The sequence below is a fragment of the Grampus griseus genome, assembly GCF_964374135.1.
Source record: "Grampus griseus genome assembly, chromosome: 2".
NCBI classification, from domain to species: Eukaryota; Metazoa; Chordata; class Mammalia; order Artiodactyla; family Delphinidae; genus Grampus; species Grampus griseus.
In genome coordinates, this window is record NC_139018.1 from 125564357 (window position 1) to 125584247 (window position 19891).

General features: G+C 50.1%; 2 protein-coding genes across 2 annotated transcripts in view; both read right to left on the reverse strand.

The window, feature by feature from the left end:
* Window positions 1-299: 299 nt before the first annotated feature.
* On the reverse strand, window positions 300-3941 carry LOC309819315 (polyadenylate-binding protein 2-like; the record flags this gene model as incomplete). The annotated part of the gene is made up of 2 exons (XM_082649421.1): window positions 300-2064; window positions 3826-3941. The coding sequence occupies 2 exons, from the start codon at window positions 3939-3941 to the stop codon at window positions 1476-1478; spliced, it is 705 nt and encodes a 234-aa protein (XP_082505547.1). The 3' UTR covers window positions 300-1475.
* An 11218-nt stretch (window positions 3942-15159) lies between these two features.
* LRRK1 (leucine rich repeat kinase 1) overlaps window positions 15160-19891 on the reverse strand; it is a 118162-nt gene continuing 113430 nt past the window's right edge. The window contains exons 31-33 of the mRNA XM_082649578.1: window positions 18984-19834; window positions 18496-18597; window positions 15160-16621 (exon numbers count right to left, since the gene is read on the reverse strand). Of these exons, the coding sequence (XP_082505704.1) occupies window positions 16444-16621; window positions 18496-18597; window positions 18984-19834 (1131 nt within the window). The 3' untranslated portion in view covers window positions 15160-16443. The remainder of the gene's footprint in view (window positions 16622-18495; window positions 18598-18983; window positions 19835-19891) is intronic.

A 19891-nucleotide genomic window follows, 5' to 3' on the forward strand; every position in this document is an offset into this window, starting at 1 on the left:
TGTGTTTTTTGTAGTCCACCTCCCAAAGTGAGGCATTCTTTAACTGCCATTTGTCCCACCCACAGGCTATGATGATCTGCTCTGCTAGCATCATGAGAAACACATCTTGTTCACATCTTCCAGAAAGGACAACTTGAGGTTCCTTTCCAGGCAGAAGGGTGAGAGTGCAGGCCCCTCTCCTCTTGGATCTGCCCACCACTCACGGCAGACCCTGTTTCTAGCTGGTCATCAAGGGCAATAGTCATCTCCTTTCAAGATGACTTTTCCTGAGTTTGTGTTTTCCTCTTACACAGATTTAAAAAATGTTTTTTATTATTATTATTTTTTATTTTCAAAAACAACTTTATTCATGACACATATTAAATAAAAAACTCCCACCCCCTGGAAATGAGCTAAAAAAATAAACAAAATCCACCTCCCACCTCCCTGTCCCCACTTCCTCCCATTCCCTCCAAATAAAAGGGAAAAAAAGGTAAAGGAAAACAAAACAAAAAACACCCCCAAATCCCCCAAAACAAGGTAGTGCATTTCCCCAGGGGAAAGGGGAATTTACACTGGAGCTGCTGGGAGCAGATCAGAGATCTTCCGGCTACAGAAACCTGCAAAGAAAGACACTCAAAACAGAAAAAGAAACACAAAAGGAAACAAAATAGATCACCAGGCAATCTGGAGGGGCAGGGAGCCAGAAAAGAGGGGTGGGGTGGGTGGTAGACCTGGCAGGACAGGAACAGGCAGGAGGGGACTGTGAAAGCTAGGGAGAAGATGGAGGGAAGGTAACAAGCAGAACAGTTTGGTGTCCTTGCAGAGCCCTGGGTAAAAAAACCCCTCCTACCACCCATGCCCACCTACCCTTGAGCAGCCCGCAAGGGAGCAAAGGGGGACAGGGAAACAGGGGGAGCAGCTTGCGCGGTTGAGACGTGTCCATGGCGAATCCCCAGAGTGAATGAGCAGCCCCCTGCCCCACTCCCTGGGCCTTCCCTTACTCCCCAAAGCAGGTCCCTCCTCAGCAGTTAGTTATGGGATTCTCCCCCCTTCCACAGTATATCTTTTTTTTTTTTTTAATATTTTTTTCCATCAAGGTCATCTTCTGTTTTTTCTTTTCTTTTAATTCTTTTTTTTTTTTTCTCCTTCTTTCCTCTTTTTTTCCTCTCTCTCCTCCTAATACACACTTTTTTTAGTGGGGGGAATACCATGATGTTGCTCTAGCCCGGCCCCTGTAGACACGACCCTGGGGCCTGCTGTTAAAACCAATGTAGAATCGAGAGCGGGAACTGTTGTAGTTGGTGGTCTGGGCACAGTATCGGGCTCGCGGGAAACCTCCAGTCTGTTGTGCTGATGCCTGGTCTGTTGGTTCGTTTTGGGATCACCTTGATTTGTCTTCCTCTAAATAAGGACTCATCTAAGGCCAAGGAAGTCCTCACTGACTCTTTGTCTGAGAACTCTATATATGCAAACCCTTTGGGATGGCCACTAAATTAGTCACATAGTATAGTAACACGGTTGACTGAACCACAGCCATTAAAGTGTGCTTCCAGCTCTTCTGCTGTTGCACCATAGTCCACATTGCCAACATAGATGGAACGGGCATCAGCCTCCATCTTCTCCTCAATGGACATGATCACTGGGCCAGCATTGCCTGGAGGTGGACTCATATTCATCTTCTTCTCTACCTCGTTCTGTAGCTCCTTTAGCTTCTCCGCTTCTTCCTCCCTCTCCCTGACTCCAGCTTTGATCGCTTCCAGCTCCAGGTCCTCAGTGGTGCCGTCCCCCGGGTCACCCTCGACCAGTCCCGGCTCCTCCTCCTCCTCCTGGCTGCCGGGGGCTCCCGAGCCAGGCCCAGGGCCCGGAGCTCCCGGGGCGGGGGCCACGGGGCCCGGCAGCTCCTCTTCAGGCTCGGGCTCTAGCAGCAGCTCCTCAGGCTCCAGTTCCTCAGACTCCAAGCCGTTCCTGCGACCGACCCCCGGGGCCCCCTCCCCGGCCTCCCCACCGGCCCCGGGCACAAGATGGTGCCGCCGCCCCGGCCGGAGCCCCGACCGCCCGCAGACCCCGCTGCTGCGGCCGCCGCTGCCGCTCAAAAAAATGTTTTACAAGCTAATATTCTACACTTACTAGAAGGAGCCAATACCGGTTTATATAATACTTGTCTTTAAAAGTGCTCATAAATTATACTTATCTTTTAAATTACAGCTACAATTTACATGCTGTAAATAACTTCTTTTTTTTGGTATTGTAACAGGGAAGAGCTAAATTGGACTCCATGTTGGATCTGTTTCTTTGACTTTAACCTTTGCTTTTCGTTGCTTTTGTTATTATAATCATACGTAATGGCGTGCCTCAGGGAACCCTGCTGCTTCTGGCAGAATGTTAAACTAAAGTGCCTCTCTTCAGCTCACAGGGAGACAATCTGACCCTGCCCACCTGTGAATGGCTGCCAGAAAGAAGAAATTAACACATCCCCTCACTGAGGCTGGTCCTTCGGAGAGATGTTTTGCTAGACTGATGGCCCTTTTTACTTTACTTCCCCACTGCCTCTCCCTCTCTGATTCTGTAAAAGAAACTGGCATCCAGACCCTGATAAGATGGTTTTTGGGGGCCCTAGCCCTCCATCTCTCAGACTGCTGGCTTTCTGAATAAAGTCGTCTTCTTTGCCTCAACACCTTGTCTCTGATTTACTGGCCTGTCGTGCGGCAAGCAGAGCAAGCTTGGACTCGGTAACAAATTTGGCTTAGCCAGTCAGGAGCCTTGTGGCTCATGGCTAGCTGGCCCCAGTCAAGGAATATTGGGGCAAGACCCTAGCAGCTGCCAGGTCCATTTGTCCTGAGGATCTTCACTTCAAAGTACCCTGAAGCGACACCAGCTACCCCAGCGCTTGGCAGTTGAAGCAAGGAACCAACAAACTTCTAGGAGTCGTCGGACTCAGTTTGATTTTGGACGGTAAGTCGCTCTGGCGTGCACACTGGGAACATATTCCCCCCTCAATTTGGGCTTTTCCTTTACGGGACAAGCCAGTTTGGTCGGGGTACCCTGTTGGAGAGGGGAATTGTTGTTGGACTCTACCTGATTTTGGGAACTGGTTCACTGGGAACTAGTTCGTCGGTTTTGGTCTTGGTTTTCTTTTGGTTTTGTGCGCATTGATGCTAGAATTTGTTTGTGCTTTTTGTGTTGGAATTTGTCTGCGTCTTTCATGTTTTGGTGTTATCAAACTTATCAAAAAGGGAAATACTCCATCTATCCTGAAGGATAGCCCTTTGGGGCATATATTAGATAAATGGGCAAAACATAGCTATGAGCCTATGACTAAGAAAGACATGATATACTATTGTAATAGGGTATGGACCCAATATATGTTAGGATCAGAAGAACGACGGGCCCCTGAATGGCTCACTCAATTATCATACAATCTGGCAGTTAGAAGTGTTTTGCAAAAGAGCAGGGAAAAGAGGTCAGATTCCATATGTAGAAGCATTTATGCTATTGCATCAGGAAGAAGGAGTCAGAGGACTGCCACCTTATGGTACAACGGTCTGAAAGGAAACCCAAGGGAGAACCTGTTCTACAAGGGGAAGGGGGGGGGGGAAACGAGAGTGGGGACATATTATTCCAGTGCTTAAACACCCGCTGTGGCCCATCCAGCTACCCCACTGGCCGAGCAGGCTGCATGCACTGGCAGTTGTTCCAACTGCCCCACCCTATGGCGCCAACATATTCACCCCTTTCACTACCTCTTGCTTCCCCCACTCATGGGGATTGAATAGCAGTTTCTATGGTAACCCCGGTGGCAGAGGGACCTGGTTTAGTATCACCATCTAAGACCCGACAGGGCACCCAATTTGGACTGAGAGCAACTTCCGCAGCAAGGCAATTTCCCTTGCGCTGATACCCTGTAGGAGTCTGTAATGCAAATGGCCAGCCAGCTGGGCTCCTATGGATGCAGAATCCATTCCCGACTTAGGATTTGCTTAACTGGAAAAACCATAACCCTGCTTACTGAGAGGACCCACTCCATATGGCTGAACTTTTCACCTCAATATTTGCCACTTACCATCCCACTTGGGCAGACATTCACACTCTTATGAATATAATGACTACTGAGGATGAAAGGAGGATGGTAGAGAGGAAGTGCACCAGCTCCATTTAGTGGATCCAAATGGAACGCCAGAAGCAAATTTGGCAGTCCCTATTGCTGAGCCTCACTGGGATCCTAATAATGGGGGCATGCCACTTCTAGAACACTACAGGGGATGTGTTTTAGTGGGTCTTCAAAAGGGGGTATCTAGACAAAAGAGCTTAAACAAGATTCAGGAGATAAAACAAAAGCCAAATGAGGATCTATCAGAGTTCCTGGAAAGGATTTATCAAGCTTATAAGTGCTACATGGATGCAGACCCCGAGACCCCTGAGAATGTATGACTTTCATTGGGCAAAGCACCCCAGATATTAGGAAAAAATTACAGAAGTTAGATGGTGTATTTGGAATGAACCCTTCTCAATTAGTAGATGTTGCTTTTAAAGTATTCAACAACAGGGAACAATGACAAAAGCAAGAAGATGCAAAACGGAATGTACCTTTTCTGGCAGCAGCATTGAATTCCCAGAAGGTGAGTAACCTAAAGGAAGGTAAGACACCACTGGGGAAGGAGCAATGTGCTTACTGCAAGGAGGAAGGGCATTGGAAAAGAAAATGCCCTTGATGAAAGAATAATAGAAGACAGGAGCCTCTCATATGGTAGAAAGAGAGGAGCAATCTGATAATGAATGAAGAGGTCCTTGGACCTGAGGCGTCTGATTCTAATTTCCCCACAAGACCCCTGGGTAACATTGACAGTGGGGAACAAGTTGATTGACCTTCTAATAGATATGGGTGTCACATATTCTGTGGTAAACACCAAGGTGGCACAGAAAACATCTCAGTCTATCTTGGTCATGGGAGTTTCTGGAGAAGTAGAGAACCATTTGTTTCTATAAGCTCTAGAATGCCAACTGGGGGACATAGCTTCTTATATATGCCAGAGTGTCCAATTCCCCTTCTGCGACAAGATCTCCTTTGTAAATTAAACACTCAAGTAACCTTTTTGCCAGAACAGCTTGACATCAGGGTCCCACCGGAGCACACTTTAAGCCTACAAATGGTACTCATGGAAACCCCAGAGAAGGAGACAGGGCTTTTTCCCACAGAGGTCTACGAAAAGGTAACGCTGGAAGTGTGGGCTGATGGCACTCCGGGGAAGGCCAAAAACACCTAATCTAAAACAATATCCTTTGAAACAAAAGGCTCAAAAGGGAATTCAGGGCTTCCCTGGTGGCGCAGTGGTTGGGAGTCTGCCTGCCAATGCAGGGGACACGGGTTCGTGCCCCAGTCCGGGAAGATCCCACATGCTGCGGAGCGGCTAGGCCTGTGAGCCATGGCCGCTGAGCCTGCGCGTCCGGAGCCCGTGCTCTGCAACCGGAGAGGCCACAACAGTGAGAGGCCCGCGTACCGCAAAAAAAAAAAAAAAAGGGAATTCAGCCAATCCTGGAGAAGTTTTTGAAAACAGGACTGATTAGACCTTGCAGGTCCCCATATAACACCCTTATCTTTCCGGTCAAAAAGCCAAACTCAGCAGAGTATCGCTTTGTCCAAGACTTGAGGGCTATTAATGAAGTAGTCCAAGACTTACACCCTGTGCTGCCTAATCCATACACTCTGCTCACAACTATTCTGGGAGAATACGGCTGGTTCTCAGTCTTGGACTTGAAAGATGCTTTTTTCTGCATTCTTATTGTAGAAGAATCACAGCAGCTATTTGCTGTTGAATGGCAAGACCCAGAAACGCAGGTAGTCCAACAGTATTGTTGGACAGTCCTGACTCAAGGAGTTAAGAATTCCCCTACCTTGTTTGGGGAGACGTTGTCTAGAGACCTTAGAGACTTAATATTGGACGAAAGACTCTTGCTCCAATATGTGGACGACTTGCACATAGTGAGCCCTACATACGATAAATGTCTACAAAATACTATCAGAACCCTGAACTATTTGGCTAATTGTGGATATAAGGTCTCCCAGAAAAAGGCCCGGATATGCAAACAGCAAGTCACGTATCTGGGCTTTGTCCTCTCTCAAGGACAGCAGGATCTTTTGCCTGACAGGAAGCAGGCAATTGCAGGCTTAGGAGCATCCAAGACCCACAGACAACTGAGAGGCTTTCTGGGAATGGCAGGGTTCTGTCGGATTTGGATCCCAAGCAATGGGCTCATCGTAAAGCCCCTCTATGAGGCGCTGAAGGGACATGATCTTGAGCCCCTTACTTGGACTAAAGAGTGCCAAACAGCCTTTGAAACGATAAAAACGAAGTTAGTCTCAGCCCTGGCTTTGGGACTACCAGACTTAAAGAAACCTTTCAAACTGTATGTACATGAGAGACAAGGCATAAGCTTTGGGGTGTTAATTCAAACTCTGAGGAATATCCCCCGACCTGTTGCTTACTTCTCAAAACAACTAGAACAGACTATTAAGGGGTGGCCTCCTGGCCTTCAAGCTGTAGCAGCTACTTGTGACAGATTTCAGGAAGCTGAGAAGTTTACCCTAGGGCAACCCACCACTGTGTATGTTCCTCACCATGTCCTTTCTTTGCTGGAACAGAAAGGGGCCTATTGGCTGACTTTTGGGAGAATGGGAAAGTACCAAGCCGTTCTCCTGGACAATCCCAACGTAAGACTTCAAGTCACTTCAGCCCTAAATCCAGCCACATTGCTCCTGATTGATGCTGCACAATCCCCAGAGCATGACTGCCTACACGTCATTGAGCTAGTGTACTCTAGCAGACCAGACTTAATGGACCTACCCTTGGCTGAGCCAGATATGGAATTGTTCACCGATGGAAGCAGCTTCATGGACAAAGGTAGGCGACATGACGGGTATATAACCACAAGCCAGGTGGTAACACTTAAAAGCATTGTTGAAGCAAAAGCCCTGCCCCCGGGGAGCTCAGCTCAGAAGGCAGAAATCATTGCTCTGACAAGAGCCCTGCTCCTCGCTAAAGGGAAGCGAGTAAATATATACAGACTCCCGCTATGCATTTTCTGTGGTGCATGCTCAGGGGGCCATCTGGAAAGGAAGGAGGCTTCTCACTTCAAACAATAAAGGCACAAAACATGCTTCTGAAATCCTGTCACTATTAGAAGCAGTCCATAATCCCTCACAAGTGGCCGTAATGCACTGCCCAGGCCACCAGAAGGGTGAGACTCACACAATAAAGGGCACCTGGTTAGCTGACCAAGCTGCAAAGAAAGCAGCAAAGAAAGGTAATTATCAAGCCATGATAGGGTCACTTCTTCCGCAGATTGACTTGTCAAAATATCAGCCAGTGTATTCAGAAAAGAACAGGAAAGGGCCAAGGAGTGGGGTTTCACTCTTGACCGTAACTCACCTGGCTGGAAATGTAATGCACTAGGAACTGTTTTGATTCCTGAGGCCCTCTTGGACACTGTGCTGAAGCACATTCATGACAGTACCCATTATGGGAGAGATGCCACCTGCAATGGATTTAAAATTATATAATGGGAACTCACCTACAAAAGACCATCCAGCGAGTCACTCGGAATTGTATGATTTGTGCTAAAAATAACCCTAAAACTGTTGTCAGACCTCCCCAGATGGGGCCCCAGCACAGAGCGACCTGCCACACAGAGGACTGGCAAATAGACTTTACTCAAATACCTTAAATTGAGGGAAACTTCAGATACCTGTTGGTGTGTGTGGACACTTTTTCAGGATGGGTGGAAGCATATCCCACCCAGACAGAAAAAGCCTCCCAAGTGGTTAAAGTCCTCCTTAAGGAAATTATTCCCCAGTTTGGACTACCTAACACCCTCCAGAGTGATAATGGACCTGCTTTTGTCTCTAGCATAACCCAATAAGTGGCTAAAGCACTGCAAATTAAATAGGAAGTTACATTCATCCTGGAGACCACAATCAACAGGAAAATCTGAGAAAATGAATCATACGTTGAAAAGGAGCATTGCTGACATATGTCAAGAGGCTAATATAACTTAGGATAAGGCATTGCCAGTTACCCTGTTATGGATCAGAGTGGCTTCCAGAAGCAGGGTTAAATTAAGCCCCTATGAAATATTGTATGGTAGGCCATTCTAGGTGTCTGCCCGGGCAGGGGAATCTGTAAATGCTCTGAAAGACATAGCTGTTGCTAATTATGTTAAAGCTTTGGGCACTATACTAACCTCTGTTCATGAGTTTGCTTCCAGCAGATCTGCCTATCCAACTGAGGTAGCTTTGCATCCTTTCTGACCCAGAGATCGAGTCCTCCTTAAAACCTGGAGAGAACAAGGGCCTGAGCACCAGCTGACTGCAAGGTGGACAGGACCACATGTGGTATTACTCACCATGCATTAATCTGTCAAATTGGCTGGGATAAAACCTTGGATTCATCATATTTGGATTAAAGCTGCACCACCATCATCAGAAGACGACCCAACTCCTGAGAGGCTTGGAGAGCAGTGGGTTTGTGAACCCTTAGAAGACTAAAGGTTGCTCTTCAAAAAGGATGTGTTGAGATTGCAATTTCCTTATAGATGGAGAAGGATGGGTCCATCTACTTGTTTAATCCTGTTCTACTGAATAGCACAGCATCAGGTCCAAATAATTGAGAATTGTACTATTTACTAAAAATTCTAAGAATTATCCCCTGCCCAGTGCTGATGAATTCCATTCCACGATCACCCATCACTGCCCCTACACAGCAGGAAGTAGCTAAGAGTGGTCATTGCCCCTTATCCTACAAGATTGTGGAATGGACATTGACAGTGGGGAATTGTAACTGGGAAGAGCTAAATCGGACTCCACGTTGGATCTGTTTCTTTGACTTTAACTTTGCTTTTCGTTGCTTTTGTTATTATAATCATACCCTGCCTCAGGGAAGCCTGCCCCTCTGCCAGAATGTTAAAGTGCCTCTGTTCAGCTCACAGGGAGACAATCTGATCCTGCCCACCTGTGAATGGCTGCAAGAAAGAAGAAATTAACACATCCCTTCACTGAGGCTGGTCCCCCCAGGAGATGCTTCGCAAGGCTGATGGCCCTTTTTACTTTACTTCCCCACTGCCTCTCCCTCTCTGATTCTATAAAAGAAACTGGCATCCAGACCCTGATAAGATGGTTTTTGGGGACCCTAGCCCACCATCTTCTTAGTCTGCCAGCTTTCCAAATAAAGTTGTCTTCCTTGCCTCAACAGCTCATCTCCGACTTGTTGGCTTGTCGTGTGGTGAGCAGAGCAAGCTTGGACTTAGTAACAGTATCATTCCAACTTTTTACAACTTGTGTTGCAGGAAGTGGGACCCCTTCCGGGGCCCAAGAGTGGGCTCTTGTCTAACAATCGGAAATGAATTGTCCGAGGAGACATGTGCTGACAAAGCAAAAGACTTTATTGGGAAGGGGTGCCTGGGCAGAGAGCAGCAGGGTAAGGAAACCCAGGAGAACTAATCTGCCATGTGGCTCACAGTCTCAGGTTTTATGGTAATGGGGTTAGTTTCTGGGTTGTCTCTTGCCACTTTGCTTGGCCCACAGTCTGACTCAGGGTTCTTCCTGGTGGCGCTCACATTTCAGCCAAGATGGATTCCAGAAAGAAGGATTCTGGGAGATTGGTAGGACATATGGACTGGTATCTCCTTCCTCCTTTCAGCCCCTCCCATATTCTCCTGGTTTTTGGTGGCAGCACCATGTTCCTTATCAGGACCTCCTGTTGCAAGACAGCTGACGCAAGTGGTTATCACTGTGCCTGGTCAAGGTGGGTGGTTTTGGTCAATGCTTCCCTAACACGTACTATTCAGTTAACTAGTTAACATATCACCACAACTCAGCCTGAGTGAGCCCCTCCCTTTAAGGTGGACCCCTTTGTCCTTTGAATACTACCCCTGAAATCCTTGGATATCCAGCTTGCCTCAAGTCCATTCTATTTAAATAGTGTGTGTATGCTTTTGTGTGTGTGTTTGTATGTTCATGTGTTTGTGTGTCTGTGCGTATGTGTGTGAGTGTGTGCAGACATGGAATCAGCTGCCTTCCAAAGAGCCCTGCTTCATTTTGGTGGAGAAGTGCAGTAGGTCCAGATCTAAGAGCTAGAGGCGTATGTGAGAATGGTGATGTATGAAAGGGCTACTATATAAGTCACTTTTAATGACAGAGCTCCAAAATGTTTTTGACGATTTTATATACTAGTTTTGATTTACTTTTTAAATAAGTAACACTCATGATTTAAAAAGCCCATCCTAGCTATCTGACTCACCTCTCAAGGCAACCAAGTGTCCCAACTCTTGGTCTCACAGCTGAAGGCTGTGATATCACATGGATGTTCCCAGTTTTACAAATTATTGTGCTGTTCCCCCATGCCTTACCTTTCTTTTAGGATGAGCCTTTTTTGCCCATTTAGACCTCTCCTGCCTGTCCCTTTTCTCGAGAAGCTCTCAGTCTGGGGAAGACAGCAAGGCAGAGTGGACAGCACCGTGGAGCCTGGTGCCAAGGGCGTGATACCCACGTATGAGTTTGCTGAGGGGGGTGGGCATGGGACGTCGGCATCCTGTATCAAGCAGGATGGCCAGGTGAACTTGGGTAACAAACCACAAGGTTCACTTCTTGCTCTTGCTCTGTGTCCATGGCGGGGTGTTGGGGCACTCTGAGTCACCTCTCCAGGACTCAGGCTGATTGAACAACGACCAACTATAGTTGCAGGTCCTGGAGACAGAGTGGGGAGCACCCTGGAGGGTCTCACACAGATAATGCAGTGCTCTCACACCAGGTGATGGGCACTCCTTCCACTCACCCCATGCCCTGTTTGCCAGAACTAGTCACATGGTCTCTCCTGAAGGCTGGGGGTGGAAGATGCAGCCAGATCACAGGCCCAGAAGATTGGGGAGCATTGGTGATTGCCTTGAGGATGACACAGACCATGGATGGCAAAGTGGAAATTTATTTTATTTTATTTGTGTGCCTATTCATTACTCCTATTTCATTTTTTAAAGTATGTGCTCCCAACAGGACTCCTAAACATTCCTATTGCCTTCTTTTTTTTTTTTTTTGCGGTACGTGGGCCTCTCAGTGTTGTGGCCTCTCCCGTTGCGGAGCACAGGCTCCGGACGCGCAGGCTCAGCAGCCATGGCTCACGGGCCCAGCCGCTCCGCGGCATGTGGGATCTTCCCGGAGTGGGGCATGAACCCATGTCCCCTGCATCGGCAGGCGGACTCTCAACGACTGTGCCACCAGGGAAGCCCTCCTATTGCCTTCTTAACATCCATACACCAGCTTTCATCTATTGTGATGTGTGTTACACCTTAACTCAATTCTCAAATAAAGGTGTTAGGAGAAGTCTTCTTGATACTTCAGAAAAAAACAGATTTATTCTTAAAGTTGGGCTGTTTCACAGGAACAGAACCACTTGTGTTTCCCTTAAGCAGTTCGCAGAGAGGACTTTTGTGTCCCCCTGGGTGAGGGTCCTGGGTACCCATCCCAGGTAGGGGACATGGTAATCATGACTGGGGGGCAGGGAGGGAGGCTTGGCCCTAGGTCAGGAGTGGGGCTGGACTGTCACATACTTATCTCTCTTGGTCCCAAACCAAACCTGACGGAGGGTAAGACCTGTCATGGCCATGTCACGGAGTAGGAAACAGAGCCACAGGGGAGGGGTAGCTTGCCTGGGGTAGAAGGTTTAAACTTGCAGGATGCCACAGCCTTAGTTTTGGCGTTTGGACAACTAGGATGAAGCCCCAGACCCACCTCTGTAACTGTGGTTGCTCCAGGGACAAGATCTACAGGCCATACCCAACGCTCACGATGCAGAAGTAAGCTCTCAGGCTTGTCTGGCCACAGAATGTTCCAGTCCCTTGTTGCTCAGGTCCCTCTGCCCAAAGTTGAACAGATGCTTGTTAGGACCAGCTCCAGGTCATTACCTGTTAGGTCTCAGGGCTGTGTTTCGGCTAGTGGAAAATGTACCTGAAAGTTTATGAATTGCATTTGGCTCCTAGTAACAGAGAGCTGGAAAATATTTTCTTAAACAAGAAAGTACTTTCCTTGTCTAGGAGGTGACAAGGAGCCTGAAGGGAGGCAGCCAGGGCTGGCGTGGAGGGCTGCCTCTCTATCACTCTCCCAGGCCCTCCCTGCACCCCCAGGGGAGCCCTGCCCTCTTGCTCCAGCAAGGACCAAGGAGGCAGGGGCAGGGTCAAAGAGGCTCCTGATGAGTCAGCCCTTTGATGGACCTTCCCCAAGCCCTACTCAGGCATCTCCACACTGTCCCTGGCTGAGCTCAGTCCCAGGGCCACCGCTCCCTGTAAGGGAGGCTGGGAGCTGATGCACCAACAAAAGCAGGGTCTGTTACTGAGCAGAAGTGGGTGCAGTGAGCAGTTTCTGTGATTCTCCAAGTGCTGTTATAACTAATATACCCCCTCCATTTCCCTTTGACTGCTCCATTCTGCAAAGGGTGGGAAACAGTGTCAGGTACTAAGGGATGCAGAGAACTTGAGGCCCCAGGCCCTGACATGCTGGAAGATGTGGATCCTTCCAGGGCAGGATTTCCATGTTTCCTGGTTTTCCTGAGCCTTGGGGGAGTTTGCGTGTCACCTCGCATCCCCTTTGGGGCTCACTGAATGCTTTTTGCAGGATTCGAGGATGTACTCCCAGCCTTGAAGGCGCTGTGTAGGGAGGTGGGGTCTGGTGTGCTCCCCCCGCCCCCCTGCCACGAGGCAGGGTCCTTGCAGAGACTCTGCAGGTCTGAGCAATCGGTGGTGCTGGAAGGTGGTGGTGGTGCAGCTGGTAACCAGTCATCAGAAAGGCTGCTGCTTCCCAGGTGCAGGGCAGGAAGAGGCTGGGCTGCCCTCCGCTAGGGGAGGAGTCTGACCTGCAACTGGGCTGGATGTGCTCTTGGCAAGAGTGGAATGGGGTCAGAGCCCACTGATCTTGGTCAACTGTCCCCAGCCCATCATGCCTGTCCCTCTGCCCGGCCCTCAGCCCAGAACTCTGCCTGCATCCGCAAGACAGCCAGGGTGAGTTCTGGTTCAGCCATGGCCCCGGGGTCAGAAGGACATGACAGACTGTTGGCCCTGCCCCTGGAACCTGACCCCCTCGATGGGATCAGGTGCCTCCACGGAGGAGAGGGGACATAAGGGGGCTTCCCATTACCTCTTGACACCAAAGCCAAGGTGTGCCCTTCCTGGGTCCAGCCTGGCTTAGCCTTCCTAAGAAGGCTATTTTACAATTCAAACAGTGCCGAGGAAGGTATAAAGTAAAAATAAAGGGCTTACTCCTCAGTTCTCCTCCCCAGGGGCAACAAATGTCTACCTGATTCCTGGGCATCCTCAAGGATATTTTCCCTGTGCATGCACATATAGCTGTACAACTTTTTTTTTTTTTTAATGCAAGTAGTAACTCTATACACACTGTACTTCAAGTTGCTTTTTATAAAAACAACGCATTTATTATACCTCAGAGGACACGTCAGACCAGCACCATTAGCACTGCCCCGTCTCTGAAAGCTGCAGAGTATGGCACTATTGGAGATACAGGTATTATACAACTTCCCTCCTGATAGAGGTTTAGGCTGTCACTTGTTTGGGACCATTATAAGCAATGTTGCAGTGACATCCTTGTTCTATATCTTGGAACATTTTCACAGAAGTTAAGGATCAAATATTTAGTGGGACTGCTAAGGTAAGGTCTTGGGGTATGTGTGTTTGAAATTTAGGTAGATACAGCCCAAATGCCCTTGAAGGAGCGGCCCCATTGTAGAGTGCCTCCCCTTTAGTCCATCCTCCACTCAGCAGCCAAAGTGATTTTTAAAGACAGTTAGATCAGGGACTTCCCTGGTGGCGCAGTGGCTGAGAATCTGCCTGCCAGTGAAGGGGACACGGGTTCAATCCATGGTCGGGGAAAATCCCATATACCGTGGAGCAACTAAGCCTGTGTGCCACAACTACTGAGCTTGCGCTCTAGGGCCTGTGAGCCACAACTACTGAAGCCCGCGCACCACAACTACTGAAGACTGCATGCCCTAGAGCCTGTGCTCTATGACAAGAGAAGCCACGGCAATGAGAAGCCCGCGGACCGCAACAAAGAGTAAGTAATCCCCGCTTGCTGCAACTAGAGAAAGCTCGCCTGCAGCAAAAAAGACCCAGTGCAGCCAAAAAAATATATATATATATTAATTAATTAATTAAAAAATAAAAATAAAAAAATAGATCATCGAATACCCCTGCTAATACCCCAGTTGCTTCGATGGGTACCCACGCCTCTGATGCTATGCCTTGTCCGCCCTCCCCGCAATCTCCCTTCCCACCAAATGCTCCAGCCACACCCACTTCTCACCTGCCCTCCAGCAGAGCAGCTCATCCCACCACAGGGCCTCTGCGGGTGCTGGTCCTTCTGCCTGGTGCCCTCAGAGCTCCATGTGGATGCCAACATGAGGGCCATAAATAGCATTTTATTTTTGTCTCCATGACTATCATCTTAGTGTTGGGTGAGGTTGAGTGTTATATCCTCTACCTGTTTTCCTCTCACGTTTTCTCTTTTTCATCGATAGGTACAAACTCTTCGTTTAAAAGATAAACCAACTATTTGTCTCTCATTTTTGTTACAAATATATTTTTCCTGATTGTCCATCTTTTGAGTTTGTGGTAATTTTTCCACTTAAGTGTCTAAGTTTTAGGTATTCAAGTTCATGGACCATTTCCGTATGGTTTCTAAGTTCGTGAAGAAGCCCCCTCAGCTGGCTCTGAGAGGCCACGAGCTGAGCTCCTGCCTCCACTCACTGCAGCTTGTGCTAGTCCTGGGGCTGGGCGAGTGTGGAAAGGCAGGCTGGGGCCCGATCGTGGGGCCCTGAGTGTCTCAGAGCAGTCTGGCTGCGGGGGATGTGAACCACAGGTTTGGGGCAGAGGAGGCGTAGGACCCAGTTTGCATTTGAGAAGTTAACTAGGCAGCTATCGGGTGCGAAGATGAGAAGAAAGGGGGAGTGGTGACCTCCAAGAAACTGCTGAGGGGCCAATGGCTGTGACATGGGGAGGCTCAGACCCTTAGCCCCCCTGAGGCCACTAAAAGGAAGTGGGGAGACCACAGCCCATCTCTGCCCACAGAAACTGCTTAGGGGCAGCCTTGCCATGGGCCAAGGAGGGGCTGCCCCTTCCACTGGGGCAGTGAGTGGGCCTGGGTGGGAAGAGTCTGCGCTGTTATTACATGTACTCTACAGACAGAAAGCCATGCCTTCACTCTTGAGATGAAAGGAATCACATTTGCCCACATACACAAGCAAAATCTTGTTTGATTTTTATAATTTAATTTTAGAAAAAGGTCAACAGCTTGTACTGGAGGATGATCTCACATTCACACTCCTGTTCTGGGTTTAGCAGCCTCAAATGGTTACTCTTGATAACGATGTGAACATTTGTGCATAGGTACGTACATGCAAGTGTGTGCGCAATTTATGAAAGTTCTTGCCATCATACCCATACATCACCCTGTTAACAATTTCACTTTTTTACTCTGCTGTATGTGTTGCGTAGTAAATACATAATTTGATATAAGCCTCATACGATGTGATTTCACAGAGTCCTAACCATTGAGATATGACTTAACTTGTTAAAGTGATAAACAAGATTATTATGTGCAAACAGGGTTTATGCTCCAGCTGCATCCAAATTTATTTCACAAAGCTGTAAACACAGGCCCTTTCTCGAGTCCTGATGATTGAGTCTCTCTGCCTTCTGTCGACAGGAGAGGAATGTAAAGGCTGAGTTGGTGCTCTCGGCCCTGTGTTGGCTCTTGGCTTTCCAGCCCTGTCACTTAAAGAAACTCATTCATTCCCCAGATTGGGCAGTGCTCCTCGCTGGGGTCCTTCTAAGGCTTTTCACACAGAGACTTTCCCAAGCGGGGACATCTGATCTCAGCCTGCCTGAGCGGGGCCCCGGGCCCCGGGGACTCAGGAGCTTGAGAAATGTGCTGAGAGCCTGTGAGCCACCGGGGGAAGGGGCAGGGGTCACAGCCCTCCTCCCTCCCTGCCCCGAACTGCTCCCCAACTGAGAGCCCCTAGTGTAATTCCACCCCAGACCTGGGGGTGAAAGTGGGGAGGCCCATTATGCCAGCAAGGCCCAGCCCCACTTCGTGTGACCCAGCCCAGCCCTGAGAGTGGATGGAAGAGGCAGGTGGACTTTGGCCCAATCAGACCCCACCATCTTCCCTTGGGCTGTAAAACCAGCATTGGGGGGATGGGGGTATCCAGGGAACTCAGCCCTAGGATAGGAGAACCCTCAACCCCCCCAACCCGGGCGGGGTGGGAACTTCTCAGCACTTCTTAGCAGCAAGTGGTTCAGAGGAGAACCCAGTCTGCCTCCTGGGTCTTTAGAGGGCTGCAGGCTGCAGGTGGAGAGGTCAGGCTGCTGGCCCATGCTGTCCAGGTCCGAGAAATGCTCATTTCACAGGAATTACCTTCTCTTCCGCATGCAATTCTCCAGCCGGCCCAGCTCCTCATAGGACTGGTAGAAAATGTCAAACTCCCGGGTGCCCCAGCCCCTCCAGACAGCCAGGCACCACTCCAGCTTTTCGTTCTCAAAGCCGCACACAACTGTGTCCTTTGCCACTACGGCAGCATCCACAAGCACCCTGCAGAGAGAGGGGGTCTGAGAAAACCCACAGGGGTACCCACTTGGTCGGGGCTGTGACCCTCACCCTGCACCTTTTCGGAGGACACAGCCTGGTTAAGGGGGCATCTGTGCACCCCAGCCTGGCACCACCAATGTGCTGGGACACACTGCTTCTCTCTCTGTGGTCCAGCCTGTGGGCAGTCTTTCTAAAGCCTAAAAAGGGGCCTAGGGCACCATTTCAGGTTCACCTCAGAGCAGGTATCCTCCCTAATGCACCTCAGACCCCAAAGAGCCCAGAAAAAATGGTCAGTCCTCTGTGTCCACAGGTTTGGCATCCTCAGATACGGAGGGCTGACTGTACTGTGTCATTTTACATATAAGGACTTGAGCATCCTCGGATTTTTGTATCTGCAGAGGTCCTGGAAACAATCCCCTGCAGATGCTGAGGGAGGACAGAATTATCAATTCTACCTAATAATTCTTGCTCATCAATGGTCCATGACAGATTTTAAGCTTTAACTCAATTTCCTTGCCACCCAGCCCAGGCATGATTCTTCTCCCTTTCTAAGTTTCCACATACTTAAGAAATACAGGGCAATATATTAGGCAAAAAACCTGTACCAACAAGTCCTAACTATGTACATTTTTTTTGAGCCTGTGGATTGTTTTGCATGATCCGGGCATACACTGCAAGTTTCCTTCTGGGCCTCCGCGGGGCTGTGTGTCCCACCTCCGAGCACACACTGCCGTGTGCCCTGCCTGGCACTGAGGCCAGCATGTAAACTGGAACGTGCAGGGGCCTCCACTTCCTCAGGCCTTGCATGTCTCGGGCACTTGGTAGCTATTTGCCAAGGGAATAAACGTCTCAGGTGCATCTCAAAAAGCTGGCCTCCCTTTTGCTGGCTGCCTGGGCTGCTTACTCCCTACAGTGAGTGTGCCTGGCTCTTGGTAAACCTGTCTTTGGGGGGCAAATAGGAAAAACAACACCAGGAGAAAATTCAGGGGAACTAATGGTGGGCACTCTGAGGTCAACAGACCCGGGCTCTACAGACCTGCCTGCTTCCCTGGAAGCCTGACCTGCGATCTGGGAACTACTGCCGCCCACAAACTCAGCTGGTGCTCAGCAGCAAACCCAGGTCTTGTCTCCAGTATCACTTGCAGGGCAAAGGTCACTGGCCCGGGTGCCATAGACATTTCCTCTGTCATCATCCTACTCTGGGGAAAACAGGCTGAATGCGATTTCTCCATAAGGGAGATTAACCACGTGGGACTCAGCAAAGTAGGGGGTGTGGACATTGCCAGCTGCCTGACGACTCCAACACTGGCTGGCACCAGCCTCCCATCTCTATATTCAGGCAGACTGTGTCTGGACAGGCTGTCCTGCCCAGCATGACCCTCACAATGGAGTCTGGCCTGCCTCCTGGTGGGACCCCCAGCAGATGGGTACAGCTGAGCCTGGGAATGGGCATGGCGAGGGTAGGCATGGCAAAGGTTGGTGTGGTCTGGCTGTGTGGCTTCACCTGGTGCTGTATGGGAGGAGAGGCACCTCAGGAAGGGCTCTCTTGTTTGGCAGGAGGGACGGGGAATCAACTGGATCCCCATTTCAACTGCAGCTGAGCTTGGAGGCATACCTCAGGCAGGGCAGTTGGTCCACAGGTGCTCTGGGCACCCCAAAAACAGGCATCCATGACCAGTGGGTGATGGCCGGTTCAGCTGGTATTTGCTGATCGCCTAGGAGCTGCCTGTTTGTCCTCCGTCTATGGCCACAGTGGTGGACACCATGTTTATTGGTGGAGGACAGAAGGGTGGTGGCCATCATGCAGGGAGGTGGCAGTGAGACCTCGATTCCCTATGCCACACCCTGGGTTCTCTAGGAGCTGCCCTCAGTCTTACCCGTGCGGAGTCAGCTCTCGGGCTTTCAAGACAGCGATGACTCGGCCCCGCTGGGTTCCTGCATCCTTCTCCAAGCCAATGACGATAACATCTCCACCACGCCTAAGAAACCAAAACCCAGAAGGGGAACCGTTTGTCTAGGGCTGTACTCTCCAAGGGAAACAGAGCTGGTGTGCAGAAAGGCACGGGAACAAACACAGCTTCTGCAAATGGATTGAGTTACCGAGAGGGCCCCGGAGCAGGGCGAGGAGGCCTTTCCCAGTAGGAAACCTGACCGTGGCTCTCCTTTGTGGTGCCCTGAGTTCTCTGGAGGGCTGATGGGCTTTCGTGCAGCCCTTCTTAGATTTGCTAAAGAGATTCCCTCCAGTTCCAGAAGAGAGGGAATAGCTCCTGATGGATCTTGACAGTACCTTAAGGTTCCCCTCACTGTGCCCCCAAAGCAAGAGCAGTGGGTGGTGCAGGATGGTACTCCCTGTTGGGAAACCTACCTGGGGACCCAGATGACATCTTTCACGGCAAGGATCTTCACAGCCTGCAGGTGCTGGCTGAACGCCTCGCCATCCACGGGGCTCAGGTCATGCTCAGACCTGTCAGAGCCCGTGGTGGGCTCGAGCAGCCTGCTGGTGTCCTCGCAGTCAGTGGAGAAAGGCAAGCTGGAAGAGCTTGCGGGGGAGCAGGGTAGGCTTGCAAGGGATGTGGGCACCTGGAGGGGTGGAGACGAGGAGTAGGAGGACATAGAGCAGTAGTCGGTCAGCGAGTCCTGGTGGGTCAGGATCTGCGTGCCCAGCTCCTCACTGTACATGATGCTCATGTCTGCAATGCAGTCCTTCTTGGGCTCCTTTGGGCTGGCTGTGGAGCAGTCCAGGGGCTCCAGGCCCATTGGGTGCACAGGAAACACGTCCCTGAGGGGGCTGGGGTCCCCGCAGAAGTATCGGGCGCACAGCTTGTAGGTGGCGGAGTGGTACATCACCAAGCAGTTGGCCCTGTCGTCCAGGCACCAGACGACCTCCTCCCCATGGCACTCAGAGCCGCACACGACTGACGTGACCACCGAAGGGGCTGAGTAGGGCTCCAGCCGCCTGCTGATCTCCAGGGCCACGCAGTCGATGACCAGCAGGCCCGGCCCGTTGCTATACCAGACCTCGGATCCACTGTTGACCACCTCCATGGCCTTCACGGGGTAGGGGTTCTGCCTCGCGTCTTCATCTGGGATGCTGAACTTGGACCTGTTGGCTGTGTGTGAGCACAGGTAGGAGCAGCTGTGGTCTGGGGTGCCGTGCACCATGGGAAACACCGCCACAAGCCCATCAGCCAGGCCTGCCAGCACCAGGTAGGAATTCTGCGGGGAGAAGACAGGGATGCTTGATGCCCTTGCGTCTCGCGCACCCGGGACAGA